General features: G+C 36.8%; 1 protein-coding gene across 3 annotated transcripts in view; it reads right to left on the bottom strand.

Annotated features, from left to right (window-relative positions):
• UGDH (UDP-glucose 6-dehydrogenase) overlaps positions 1–12,777 on the bottom strand; it is a 35,688-nt gene that overhangs the window by 11,357 nt on the left and 11,554 nt on the right. For all 3 annotated transcript variants that reach the window (XM_077758921.1, XM_077758923.1, XM_077758922.1), the window contains 4 exons: positions 7,443–7,544; positions 2,082–2,282; positions 1,776–1,973; positions 1,141–1,288 (listed from right to left, as the gene is read on the bottom strand). In XM_077758921.1, coding sequence (XP_077615047.1) covers positions 1,141–1,288; positions 1,776–1,973; positions 2,082–2,282; positions 7,443–7,544 — 649 coding nt within the window. The remainder of the gene's footprint in view (positions 1–1,140; positions 1,289–1,775; positions 1,974–2,081; positions 2,283–7,442; positions 7,545–12,777) is intronic.

Raw genomic sequence — 12,777 nt, 5'->3', positions numbered from 1 at the left:
AAACTCATTACCTTAAGATCAAGAGTTGCATGCTCTACTGACTGAGCCAGCCCAGTGCCCCTGTTCTTGTTTTTATGAGTTTAAAGACACCTCATTTAATATATATTATTGATTCATTAACATTAAATTGACAGCCAACAGCACCATAACCCAGGCCTGAATAAAGCTTATCTAAGCACATGTATTTTCTCTGTGAGGCACATCAGAATCTCCTGGCACTTGAAAACACTAGACAGCACTTTGCAATATTCCTGAGAGCCATTTAAAAAAGTGAAACCACCAACAAAAAGCACAAAAGTGTAAAAAATGTGACAACTAAACAGACCACAGAAAGAGCACTTGCTTACAGAATGGGGGCTAAAACAAGAAAACAAGAGCATTGTCTTATGCAACTTCAGCTGGAAATGTCTGTGTTGGGCGACTCAAATTTTTTGCTGCTGCATTTTGGGTCTGCAAATGACCATGAAAGCACTATAAGCACTGGTCTTGGGATTACAAATAAAGTTTAGCACGTAGGATAACTCAGAAATACAGAACTGGCAAGTAACGAGGACCAGCTCACTTCACCAAGGCCACATTTCCAAAAGTGTATTAGCAGGCAAGGCAAATGTTAGGAAACTTTTTTCCTATTTTCTTCAGTGAGGTATTGAGTTATTTGCTATGTGGTCTCCTAAACTTACTCTTCCTAAATGTTGTAACTAAATACCAATTAATCCTCCTGAAACAGTGAACTATGTTTATCCTACTAATCAATCAGTAATTATTAGACAATATAAGCTTAATTATTGCTTCACTTGGGAAGTTCCTGATAGATTGAAGGTCACATGTATAATAGAATCATTATTTTAAGGGCATCAAGTTAAACAAAGATTTCCTTGGAATACCTCAGTGGCTCAGTTGGTTAAGCATCCAACTTCAGCTAAGGTCATGATCTCATAGTTCATGAGTTAGGGCCCCTCATTGGGCTCTGTGCTGTCAGCACACAGCTTGCTTCAGATCCTCTGTCTCTCTCTCTCTCTCTGACCCTCCCCATGCTCTCTTTCTCAAAAATAAATATTTAAAAAAAAAAAAAAAAACTTCATTAAAGTTAGAGACCCAGCTAAATGAATCTACTTTATGTACAGAATATTTTCAATTTACCAACACTGGCTTTCAGAAACTTATTTCCAATTCTCTGGTCCATTCCAATGGCTGTTGCCACCTCTTCCACATCAGCCCCTGTTGCTTCACAGAGGGCACTTATAGAATTAATGCTGCTGATCCGCTGGGCAAGAAAAGCATTTGCAGCCTTTAGGGGGAACAAAAAAGGAAAAGTACAATGAGTTAAAATGGTAATTTTAAACGTCTAGATTATATTTCATTGAGTTGATACAAATTACTGAGGGAGATATAAAAGTTACTGATGGGCTCAATTTGAGTAGGCTATGAATTGGGTTGGTAAAGGAAAATGTTTTAAATCCAAGTAGAAAGATGTTTAAGAATGAAAGTAAAAAAGGGAAAGAAAGAGTGATTTTTTAAGACTACTATTTTAATGCACCCTCCATTTTATGTTACATTTTATTAAAAATTTAGAACTTTCCAGAATATTTTATACCCCAATATTTTATTTCCCTTGTGAAAATCATTTCATAATTATTTCATAATGGCTAAGAATATTATCTTCAAAAGCATACCTTTTATTTAATATTAAGAAAGTACCTGTGTGGCTTATCAGGCTTAAGAGAAATAAGTCCTTGGCTTTAACTTAAATGGAGAGTTGAATGCTATATACCAACCAGTTTGGAAAGTTCTGAAGACCAAGTATTAGTGGTGAGGATCTTTTCTCTGGGAACCCAGTGCTCATACACAGCACACAGTGCCTGCACAGCTCTCTGGCCCTCTGGCGTTTCATCCCCTCCAATCAGTACTCTGTCTGGGTTCTTCAGGTCCTTGATGGCTGTTCCTTCCGCCAAGAACTCAGGGTTGGACAGTACCTAGAATCCCAATGCAAAGCAAAGTTTTAAGCCTAGAATTAACTATGGGTAATTATAAGGAGCAATATTTACATAAGAATACGGTTCTAATGCTTCCTTTTTTTATACCTGTAAATTCAAGTTAGGTTTTGTGTTTGCATCAAATATTCGACGAATACTTTCTGCTGCCCGCACTGGAACTGTGCTTTTCTCAGTCACAATTTTGTACCCATGTGAGTTTTGCACAATGCGTCTGGCACAGGCCTCAATATACTTCAGATCTGCCGCGCGGCCTTTCCCCATTCCATAGGTTTTGGTTGGAGTGTTCACCTGATGAAAGCATATGGGATTATAAACAAAGTATCTGTAAGATATTCAGTGATTTCAAGATAAACCCTGAATCAATTCACTAGTTAAGTGCAAAGCTAATTATCATTAGCTTTAATTTAACCTTCTGTTAGTTCTGGAAATAATATTTTATAAATATAATCACAAGACAGAAGAGTCTGAAGCATCTGGGGAACTCATTCAATAAATTTTTGTTGAGAAGCTACTATATAATAACAGATATCAGGGCAGGCAGGTTGTAAGCTAAGCCCTGGAGATATAAAGATGAATGAGACTGCTCTTGTTCTAAAGGAATTCCCAGTCTGAAATGAAACATAAGTTTTCTTTCCTCTCTTTATTATATGTAATAAATTATTATCCTTGTCTTTGTTTTATTTTATTTTTAATTCTTTTTTTTTTTAATTTATTTTTGAGAGAAAGAGAGAGAGCTCACAGCTGGGGAGGGGCAGAGACAGAGGGAGACAGGGGATCTGAAGCGGGCTCTGCACTGCCAGCAGAGAGCCCAATTGTGCAGCCTGAACTCACAAGCCATGAGATCTGACCTGCACCAAAGTCAGATGCCCAACCAACTGAACCACCTATGTACAACTATTATCCTGGTCTTAATTTTTAATTAAAAATTTTTAAAAATTCTTATTTATTTATCTTTGTAATTTACATCCAAGATAGTTAATATACATATAGTAATGATTTCAGGAATAGAATTTAGTGATTCATCACTTACATATAACACCCAGTGCTCATTCCAACAAATGTCCTCCTCGATTCTCTTTGTTCATTTAGCCCCTCCCCCCATCCAACACCCCTCCAGCAACCCTCTGTTTGTTCTCTGTATTTAAGAGTCTCTTATGTTTTATCCCTCTCCCTGTTTTATACTATTTTTGCTTCGCTTCCCTTAGGTTCATTTGTTTTGTACTTTAAATTCCACATATGAGTGAAGTCATATGACATTTGTCTTTCTACGACTGACTTACTTCATTTAGCATAATACCCTCCAGTTCCATCCACGTAGTTGCAAATGACAAGATTTCATTCTTCTTGTTTGCTGAATAATACTCCATTATATACATATATCACATCTTCTTTATCCATTCATCCATTGATGGACATTTGGACTCTTCCTATATTTTGGCTATGTTGAGAGCGGTGCTATAAACACTGGGGTGCATGTACCCCTTTGAAACAGCAATCCTATATCCTTTGGATAAACATCTAATAGTGCAATTGCTGGGCCATAGGGTAGTTCTATTTTTAATTTTTTGAGGAATCTTCATACTGTGTTCCAGAGTGGCTGCCCCAGTTTGCATTCCCACCAGCAGTGCAAAAGGATTCCTCTCTCTTTGTATCCTCACCAACATCTGTTGTTGCCTGAGTTGTTAATTTTAGCCATTTTGACAGGTGTGAGGTGGTATCTTACTGTGGTTTTAATACGCATTTCCCTGATCATGAGTGATTTTGAAAATTTTTTCATGTATCTGTTAGCCATCTGAGTATCTTCTTTGGAAAAGTGTCTATTCATGCTTTTTTGCCCATTTCTTCATTGGATTCTTTGTTTTCTGGGTGTTGAGTTTGATGTGTTCTTTATAGATTTTGGATACTATTATCCTGGTCTTTTCAACCAAATTTTATTTTTAATTAAAAAAAATTTTTAAATATTCATTCATTTTCAGAGAGAGCACAAACAGGGGAGGGGCAGAAGAGAGAGATTCCCAAGCAAGCCCCACATTGCCAGCATAGAGCCTGACTTGCAGCAGAAGCCATGAACTGCAAGATCACAATCTGAACCAAATTCAAGAGTTGGTTGCTCAGCCAACTAAGCCACCCAGGTGCCCCAAAACCAAATTTTAAATTCCTTTTCTATCCTCCTTGTTCACAGACCTATATCAATAGCTTTTAAAAACTATTTGCAATATCAAGAAAACAAATGTTTTCTTGACTCATCAAAGCTAGGGGCGCCTGGGTGGCTTAGTCGGTTAAGCGTCCGACTTTCGCTTAGGTCATGATCTCGTGGTTCGTGGGTTTGAGCCCCACGTCGGGCTCTGTGCTGACTGCCAGCTCAGAGCCTGGAGCCTGTTTCAGAGTCTGTGACTCCCTGTCTCTCTGACCCTCCCCTGCTCACGCTGTCTCTCTCTCTTTCTCTCCTAGAAATAAATAAAACATTAAAAAAAAACAAAAAACATTTGACTCATCAAAGCTAGACATTATATAGTATCTGTAGGATTTGCAATACTACATAAAGACTATCAAACAGAAAGAAAAATTAACCATTTGCCTAGAGTCTAGGTTTACTTTTGGCTTAACTGTACTATGTAACCTGGGAGACATATGGCTACCTTTGCTTCCATTATGGAAAATGAAGATACTATGCTTTCTAAAATATAGCAAATGGGTTTGTATAATGCTTTGGGGTAAAAGTCAAAGCACTCTGGAAAGCCTAAAATTCTATACCGGAATAGTTTTTGAACCAGTAGTAACTAGTACCAATTCTCTTCTCTTGACGAGCTTATAACCGAATGGGAGACTAAATAAAGGAAGCAAGCCAAAACAAATCAAAACTTGAAAGCTGTGCTGAGGTGTGAAAAGCAGGAGAACAAACGTTGTTTAGATGCATGGACCGAATTAGGAAAAGCCCGAGACACAGAAGTCAGGGTGCACCAGAGTATGGGAGGGCCAAGACAGCTAACAGGATAAGATGGAACATGCTAAAGATGAGAGAGGATCAGAGAGAGGATCAGAGATCTTTCCCTAGAAGATGACAACTGCAAACTGATTCATATAAAAACTATCCCTATCTGAAATCTGTCTAAAAATAGCCTGGGGTAGGAGGAAAAGGAGAGAAGTAGTAAACAAAACAAGATCAGCCATGGTAACTGCTGATAATGGACAATGGGTAAATAGGGGTTCATTATATTATTGTCTTCATCTTTTATATAAATTTATTTTCCATAATGAAAAGCATACAACAAATAAATATTTAAAAGCTGATCCAGAGAATAATGGGAACGCAATGAGAGTTATACAGTAATAAATTACCATAATGGGCATATATAGTAATAGCTTGGAAAGATTCAGGTCAGCTCAGGTTAAATCTGCAGAGAGGCAAGTGTAAATTAGCTATCTGGCCAGACCACCCCCTAAGGTGGATTCTATTGCCTGAGAATATTCTTTTTGAAGATTTTCTTTACAGAAAATTCCCCTATTTTCATTTGAGGCTCTAGTTATCCTACAGTTGGACTAAGATAATTTTTTTTTATGCTTATTTATTTTTGAGAGAAAGAGAGAGAGAGGGAGAGTGAGCAAGTGGAGGAGAGGAAGAGAGACAGGAAGACAAAATATGAAGTAGGCTCCAGGCTCTGAAATGTCACCACAGAGTCCAACATGGGGCTCAAACTCACAAACCATAAGATCATGACCTGAGCCAAAGTCCGATGTTTGACTGAGCCACCCAGGTGCCCCAAAGATAATTTCTTCATTTTCTCCAAGTACCTAGCTACTCCAAAATCTTTTCTCATTTTCTATGCCTCTACCCTAACTTTCTATAAGCTTAAGTAGTGGATGAGTAGGCAAGTCACAGAAGGTACACCAATTTCTCTAAAGTAATTAATGCCAAAAGAGAGATTTAATTCATAACAGTTTTACCAGTGGCTTCATTACTACTTTCTTCTGGAGTTAATATATCTTCATGGTATTTCTTTTGTCTCATCAGCCAGAAAACAACTAATTCAACAACTTAACAATATGTATAATCAATTCAACAACATCTACCTTCTATAGACCCCATGATATTTCTTTCCTTGAGTACATGGAACTCAGTCAAAGCTTACAACACTGGCTTTCCCTTTGTTATTTAAGGCCCTAAAGGTCTCAAGTCATATAACACCCTAGCTCACCCACAAATTGGTGATTTCTATACCCTCACACATAGAATATTTGAGTAAATGGCTACCAGGACAGCAAGAAGTAAAGTACTTGGTTCAAATATTAGATTACCAGAGTTTACTCCTAAGCATTGGTCCTATTTTTTCATTACAAAGGTACAACAGGCTAGTCGTATCATGAGCTAAGGTGCCTGTGGACTAGCCTGTAACCTAACCAATCCAAGCCAAGTTCCAAAAAGTTAATTAAAAATGACTTCTGGTGGGATGCATGACTGGCTCAATTGGTACAGCATGTGACTCCTGATCTCAGGGTTGTTAAGTTCAAGCCTCACGTTGGATGTAGAGATTACTTAAACATAAAATCTTAGGGGCATCTGGGTGGCTCAGCCGGTTAAGCATCCGACTCTTGATTTCGGCTCAGGTCAATATCTTACTATTCATAAATCAAGCCCCAAGTTGGACTCGGCACTGATAGCACAGAGCCTGACTAGGATTCTTTTCTCCTTCTCTCTCTGCCCCTCCCCAGCACACGGTTGTCCACTCCTTCTCTTTCCCACTCTCAAAATAAATAAACCTAAATGCACACACTCTATCTCTCTTTATAATAAAAATAATAATAATAAAAATGACTTCTGGAACATAATTCAGCTAAAAAGGAGAGTCCCATAAGTTTGCATGCACACTTCACCTGATTCTCTTCACCTCACCTCTACCAAGCAGTGTTTGAAACAAGACATGATGACACACGTACACTATTACCACATGGGCTCACACATTACCAACACTTCCTAACTCTAGATCCCAGACTAGAACCTTCTCCAATTATTTGTTCAGTGATTGGGAATTACGTATTTGACCAGATAATTATGGGGTATAGTGAAGGTTTGGACAAAATGACAACCTAAATTCAACTGGACAACTCTACACTAAGCAGTGATATGGATTAATGCCAATGGTTTACTTAAAACACAATAAAACTTGTATATAGACAATAATGCATTAAAACTCACATAGCAAGGGGCACCTACGTGGCTCAGTCAGTTAAGTGTCCCACTTTGGCTTAGGTCATGATCTCATGGCTTGTGGGTTTGACCTCTGCATTGGACTCTGTGCTGACAGCTCAGAGCTTGGAGTCTGCTTCAGATTCTGTGTGTCTCTCTGCTCTTCCCCTGCTCACTCTCTCTCTCTCTCTCTCTCTCAAAAATAAGTAAACATTAAAAAGAAATTAAAAAAAAAACCTCACAAAGCAAAAGAAAATACTTACAGAAATAAATACAAGATCAGCTTCTTTAATGGCATCATCAATATTGGTAGAAAAAAAAAGATTTTTTCCTCGGCAGGATTCTACCACTTCTTTTAGTCCTGGCTAAAAAGAAAAAAGAAGGAGTTGTACATACAGTTTACCAGTCATATGAAATAATCTAATTATACAGAGTTACATTTTCTAAAAGAGAAAGTTATAATTTATAGGTCTGGACTTGCACTCAAAAAACCTTTGTAGAAAAATCAAAGATCATACACTGACGGCCGTAAGTGTACATTATGCAACATTACTAAATAGAGCAAAATTGACCTTGCCAAAATTAAAGCACCAGATCATTGTTTACCATATGCCTGATTGTTTCATAAAAGTTAACAATTAACTACGTATCATACATTTATCAAAAAATCCAAGGTCTTTTGTGATTTCAAGCAAACATTTGCTTTTGCATCATTGTTATGAATGCAGATTTTTACCTCCAAGAATTCAGACTATACAACTGGTTGTGAAACAGTCAACATTTACTCTATGCATACATAAGTATATTTTTTTACTAAGTCCTAATGTAAGAAACACTTTCATTGAAAATTTTATTACTTTTCTCATGTAGTTTAACAGAGGGTCTGTTAAGAATACTGAACTGCACAAAATCACCTAATAAGTATTCTTACCAAAAAAAAAAAAATCAAAAGAAAACAAAAAAAATCTGATCTAATCTGATTAGATCAGCCTAATCAGCAAATTCAGACTGAGAATTTCTATAGGATAAACAACCTGGTTTCTTTAACAAGTAAACTGAAGGAAAAAACAGAGAGAGAAAGAGAGATTAAAATATTGTAGTCTTAAAAGACACTTAAGTGATACACAAATCTATGGCAGTGGATGGATCTTACATGGATTCTTATTCAAATAAACTATGGGAAGAAGGACATGTGTAAGCATCTTGAGATTGGGGAGCCTGGCCTGCTCAGTCACAGGGGTGTGTGACTCTTGATCTTGGGGTTGTGAGTTCGAGCCCCATGTTGGGTGGAGAGATTACTTAAATAAATAAAACTTTTAAAAAATTATTGATATTAAGAAATTATTATTAGAGTTTGTAGTAGTAACAATGGTGACCTGCTTACATTTAGAAACAATTACTATCTTTTAGAGATATATAATGAAATGCTTATGGATGATATTGTAAATAATTAGGATAGTGGTAGTTGGGAGAAGGGTTGGCCATGTGGATAAATTGTGGAAACAGAGTGATAAGGCACATGGGGATTCATTATTCTCTCTCCTGTCACATGTTTGAAATTTTCCATAATAAAAAGCACACTAAACAGAACACTCCCAAACCACAGAAGCTTAACTCTTCTTGGGGGAGAATATCCAAACAATATCCACAATGTTATGTAAGTGCAGAAAACTATCTATATGGCAAAGAAAAAAAGTCCACTTCAAGGGCCATAGGACTAGAGTTATATCTAGAGGCATTAACTTTTCTTCATGGTTCTGAGGCTTTCTAGCATAAGCAATTAAAGGAATTATAAAATGCAAATTCAGATTTCTACTAGTTTAACTAAAATGTATAACAGGACCAGCAAAATAAATAAACCATGACAACCATGAATATGGTGTCACCAATCATATTAACCATTCTCTTGGTTATTTTGACTACATTCTAGGAAATGACAGGAAAAGATTATAGAGTTGGGATTTTTCAGAGAAGAGTGAATTTAGTCCTATATATAACCTCCTAATATTGAAATTAAAGTAACTTAAAATCAGAGCAATGAAGAATTTATACTAACCAATCCTTAATAAGATCTCAAAACAAACAACTATATTATTCTGTTAAAAATCAATGGGATCATTGGAGATCTCCAAAACTGATGCAGAAGCAGTTAATAATATAGGTTCTATCTCTTATTAAATTCATTATGCAATTATCATAATTAGTATTGAGAATTGATAGGGTACTTTTTATGGAAGAACTCAAATATTTTCACAGAGTAAAATTATCGTTCATTTTATTTAGAAAAAGTAAAGCAAATTATCCATTTTGCTTTTTAAAAAGTAGTTATTAAATTGTTAAAAAGTTGTCAAAAAAGCAGTGACTACTCACAAAATATGGTAATACAAAGTAAAATGTTTTTTTAATTTATAATGTTTATTTTGAGAGAGAGAGAGAGAGCACACCTGTGCGCAAGCAGGGGTGGGGCAGAGAAGGAGAGAGATAATTCCAAGCAGGCTCAATGCTGTCAGTGCAGAGCCTGACACAGGGCTTGATCCAATGAACTGTGAGATCATGATCTGAGCTGAAATCAAGAGTCAGTTGCTTAACCGACTGAGCCACCCCAGGTGCCCCACAAAATAAAATGTTTTAATGGTTAAATATTTACACTATCTACTATGCTGTTTTCTGAGTAAACACTTAAGTATCTTATTACCATATTTTATTTGTCATTACTATTTCCTTCTCCAGCAGTAAAAATGTCTGTTTTTTATTCATATAGTTTTGGCCCATAAATGTAGGCCTATTGGATTAGAAAGAACCACAATAAGCATAAACCCATGGACCCTCAGTATATTTAGCTGGGTTTTCGATGTGACTTGATAGTGTTTTCAACTTTGTCCTATCTGTTCTGAGATTAGTGCTCTGAACCTCCACTATTTCTAAGTCCTTGACCCAACATTACCCCTTCTTTCTTATTCAGATTATTTTGCCTCCTGCTATCAGACAACTGAGATTGCCAATGTATCAGTCTCCTTTATTTCATGTCCCTCCAACAAAACTGTCTATACCTTTATCCATCCTCGTTGGCTTCCCTCTAGTCTCCAAGGAAGAGGCTTTCACTAAGTCTCCACTTAGGCTTTTGGTTCATCCTTTTGCTATCTTTCTAGACTTTCTTCCATCAATTAGCCCCTTTTTTCTTATGCTTTGGCCTTTCCTTCTCTAGGTAATTGGTCTACCTTAGTTTTTAACATGCTCGATCCTTTATCAACCACAGAAAAAAAATGTAAATAAATAAAATCACTGCCTTTACCCTGTATTCCTCTCCAGTGCCACACCTTTTTCTACACTGTCACTTTTCACTGTCTCACTTCCTTGATCTCTGATCATTTGTAATTGTTCTTGCAAAACTTACAATGACTTTCATAGTACCAAATTTAATGAGCATGTCTCAGTCCTGATTTCTTCTGTATCTGGCATAACTGACAGCTCACTCATTGATTCAGCAAATATTTACTGAGTACTTATTATGTGCTGGTCACTGTGTCATTCATAAGCAAGACATACAGTTGACCTTTGAACAACACAGATTTGAACTGCATCAGTGTGCTTATATGTAAATTTTTTTTCAATAAGTATAGTACCATATTGTCAATGTATTTTCTCTTACGATTTTCTTTTTTAAATGTTTATTTATTTATTGTGAGAGACAGATGGAGAGCAAGCAGAGGAGGCACAGAGAAAGAAGACAGAGAATCCCAAGCAGGCTCCACAGCTGTCAGAGCTGAGCCCAACATAGGGATTGAACACATGAACCATGAGATCGTGACATGAGATCAGGTCATGCTAAGCCAAAGCCAAGAGTCAGACACTTAACTGAATAAGCCACCTAGGTGCCCCTCTTATGATTTTCTTAATAACACTTTCTTTTCTCTAGCTTACTTTAAGAATGCAGTGTATAAAACAGGGTCAACGCCTTTCACCCCCACATTGTTCAAGGGTCAACTGTACATCTTTATGGGAGCTTGCACTACTAAAACTCTTCTGATTTTGGTTCACCTTTGATGAACTACTCTTCATTGCTTCTCTATGGCATTTTCTTCTCCACCTACCATCAAACATTAGCATTTTCCTGGGTTCTGTCCTCGACTCATGCTCTCTACAGACTCTTCTCGGGAGAGCTCAATTACTCTGATTTCAACTACTATCTGTATATTCCTAACGTTACATTTCCAGCCCTGAATCATTTGCCTAAACTTTTGATATATTTCCAACTGCCTCCTGAACATGTCCATTTGGATTTCCCAAAGCCTCTAAACTAAGTAGGACAAAATAGAACTAGCCATTTCATCTCCCACTCTCCTCCACAACGTCCCGCATTCTTGATCTCAACTAATAGCACAGTCATGCATCTGCCTTCCAAACTGGGAACCTGGATATTATTCTTGATTCCTTCCTCTCCTTGACCTTTCTTTATATAAAGTATTTTTTTTAAGGCTTATTTATATATTTGGGGAGGGAGCAGAGACAGAGAGAAGGAGAGAGAATCCATGCCAACCCCGTAAAGCATGAGTTCATGACTTGAGCCAAAATCAAGAGTCAAATGCTTAACTGACTGAGCCACTCAGGCACTCCCTTCATCCTTCTTTTATGATCAACAATAGAGTCCTATCATTTTTCCTTCTAAATATTTCTCTAATTAGTCTCAGAGTAGATGGAGTGAGGGTAGAACAACTCTCAAGAAGACTGTGTACTCAAAAGGGCATATTAAATGCTATAATTATATATTATAGTATTTCTCTATTAGTGACCATGACATTAGTCACAATTAGGGACTTCCTGACCTGAAAACATGGTATTTACAATGAAAAATCAATGCCACAGATTTTTAGAATTATCCTTGAAAACAAGTATTTATTTGGTTACATAAATGCATTATAGGATACAGATTTATAACAGCAAGTTGATTACAAAAGTGTCCAAGGCTTCTCTGGACATAAAATATTCTTTTGCCTTGTCCAAGGTAGGTAAGTATAAAGTGACAACTAGTAACAACATGTATAAGCTACTCAGTAAAGCAATTAGCACTGTGAATTCCAGCTAAACCTGCCATTTGTTTTTTCTCCTTTTATAATTTTTCCTGTCTGACACTTCACCTAACATTTTACAACTCCAATATGGCCAAGAAAATGTATAGGAAAAGTTAATTACAACATAAAATAAAGAAATAAAAATAGAACAAAGGCCTAATATATCTTTGAAAATGTAAAGTTGGGTCATATAGTTCATTCCCCGAGTTGTTGTTTTTTTTTTTAAAACACAACTTATAGAAATCATCTTTATTGGGGCGTCTGGGTGGCTTAGTCGGTTAAGCGTCCGACTTTCGCTTAGGTCATGATCTCGCGGTTCCTGGGTTCGAGCTCCGCATCAGGCTCTGTGCTGACTGCCAGCCCAGGGCCTGGAGCCTGTTTTGGAGTCTGTGACTCCCTCTCTCTCTGACCCTCCCCTGCTCACGCTCTCTCTCTCTCTCTCCTAGAAATAAATAAATACATTAAAAAATTTTTTTTTAATTTTTAAAAAGAAATCATCTTTATTTTCTGATTTATAAATTTTTTTTAA

Source organism: Crocuta crocuta, unplaced genomic scaffold, assembly GCF_008692635.1.
Source record: "Crocuta crocuta isolate KB4526 unplaced genomic scaffold, BGI_CrCroc_1.0 scaffold223, whole genome shotgun sequence".
Lineage (NCBI taxonomy): Eukaryota > Metazoa > Chordata > Mammalia > Carnivora > Hyaenidae > Crocuta > Crocuta crocuta.
Note: the sequence above shows the minus strand (reverse complement) of the source record. Positions and strands in the feature narration are given on the sequence as shown.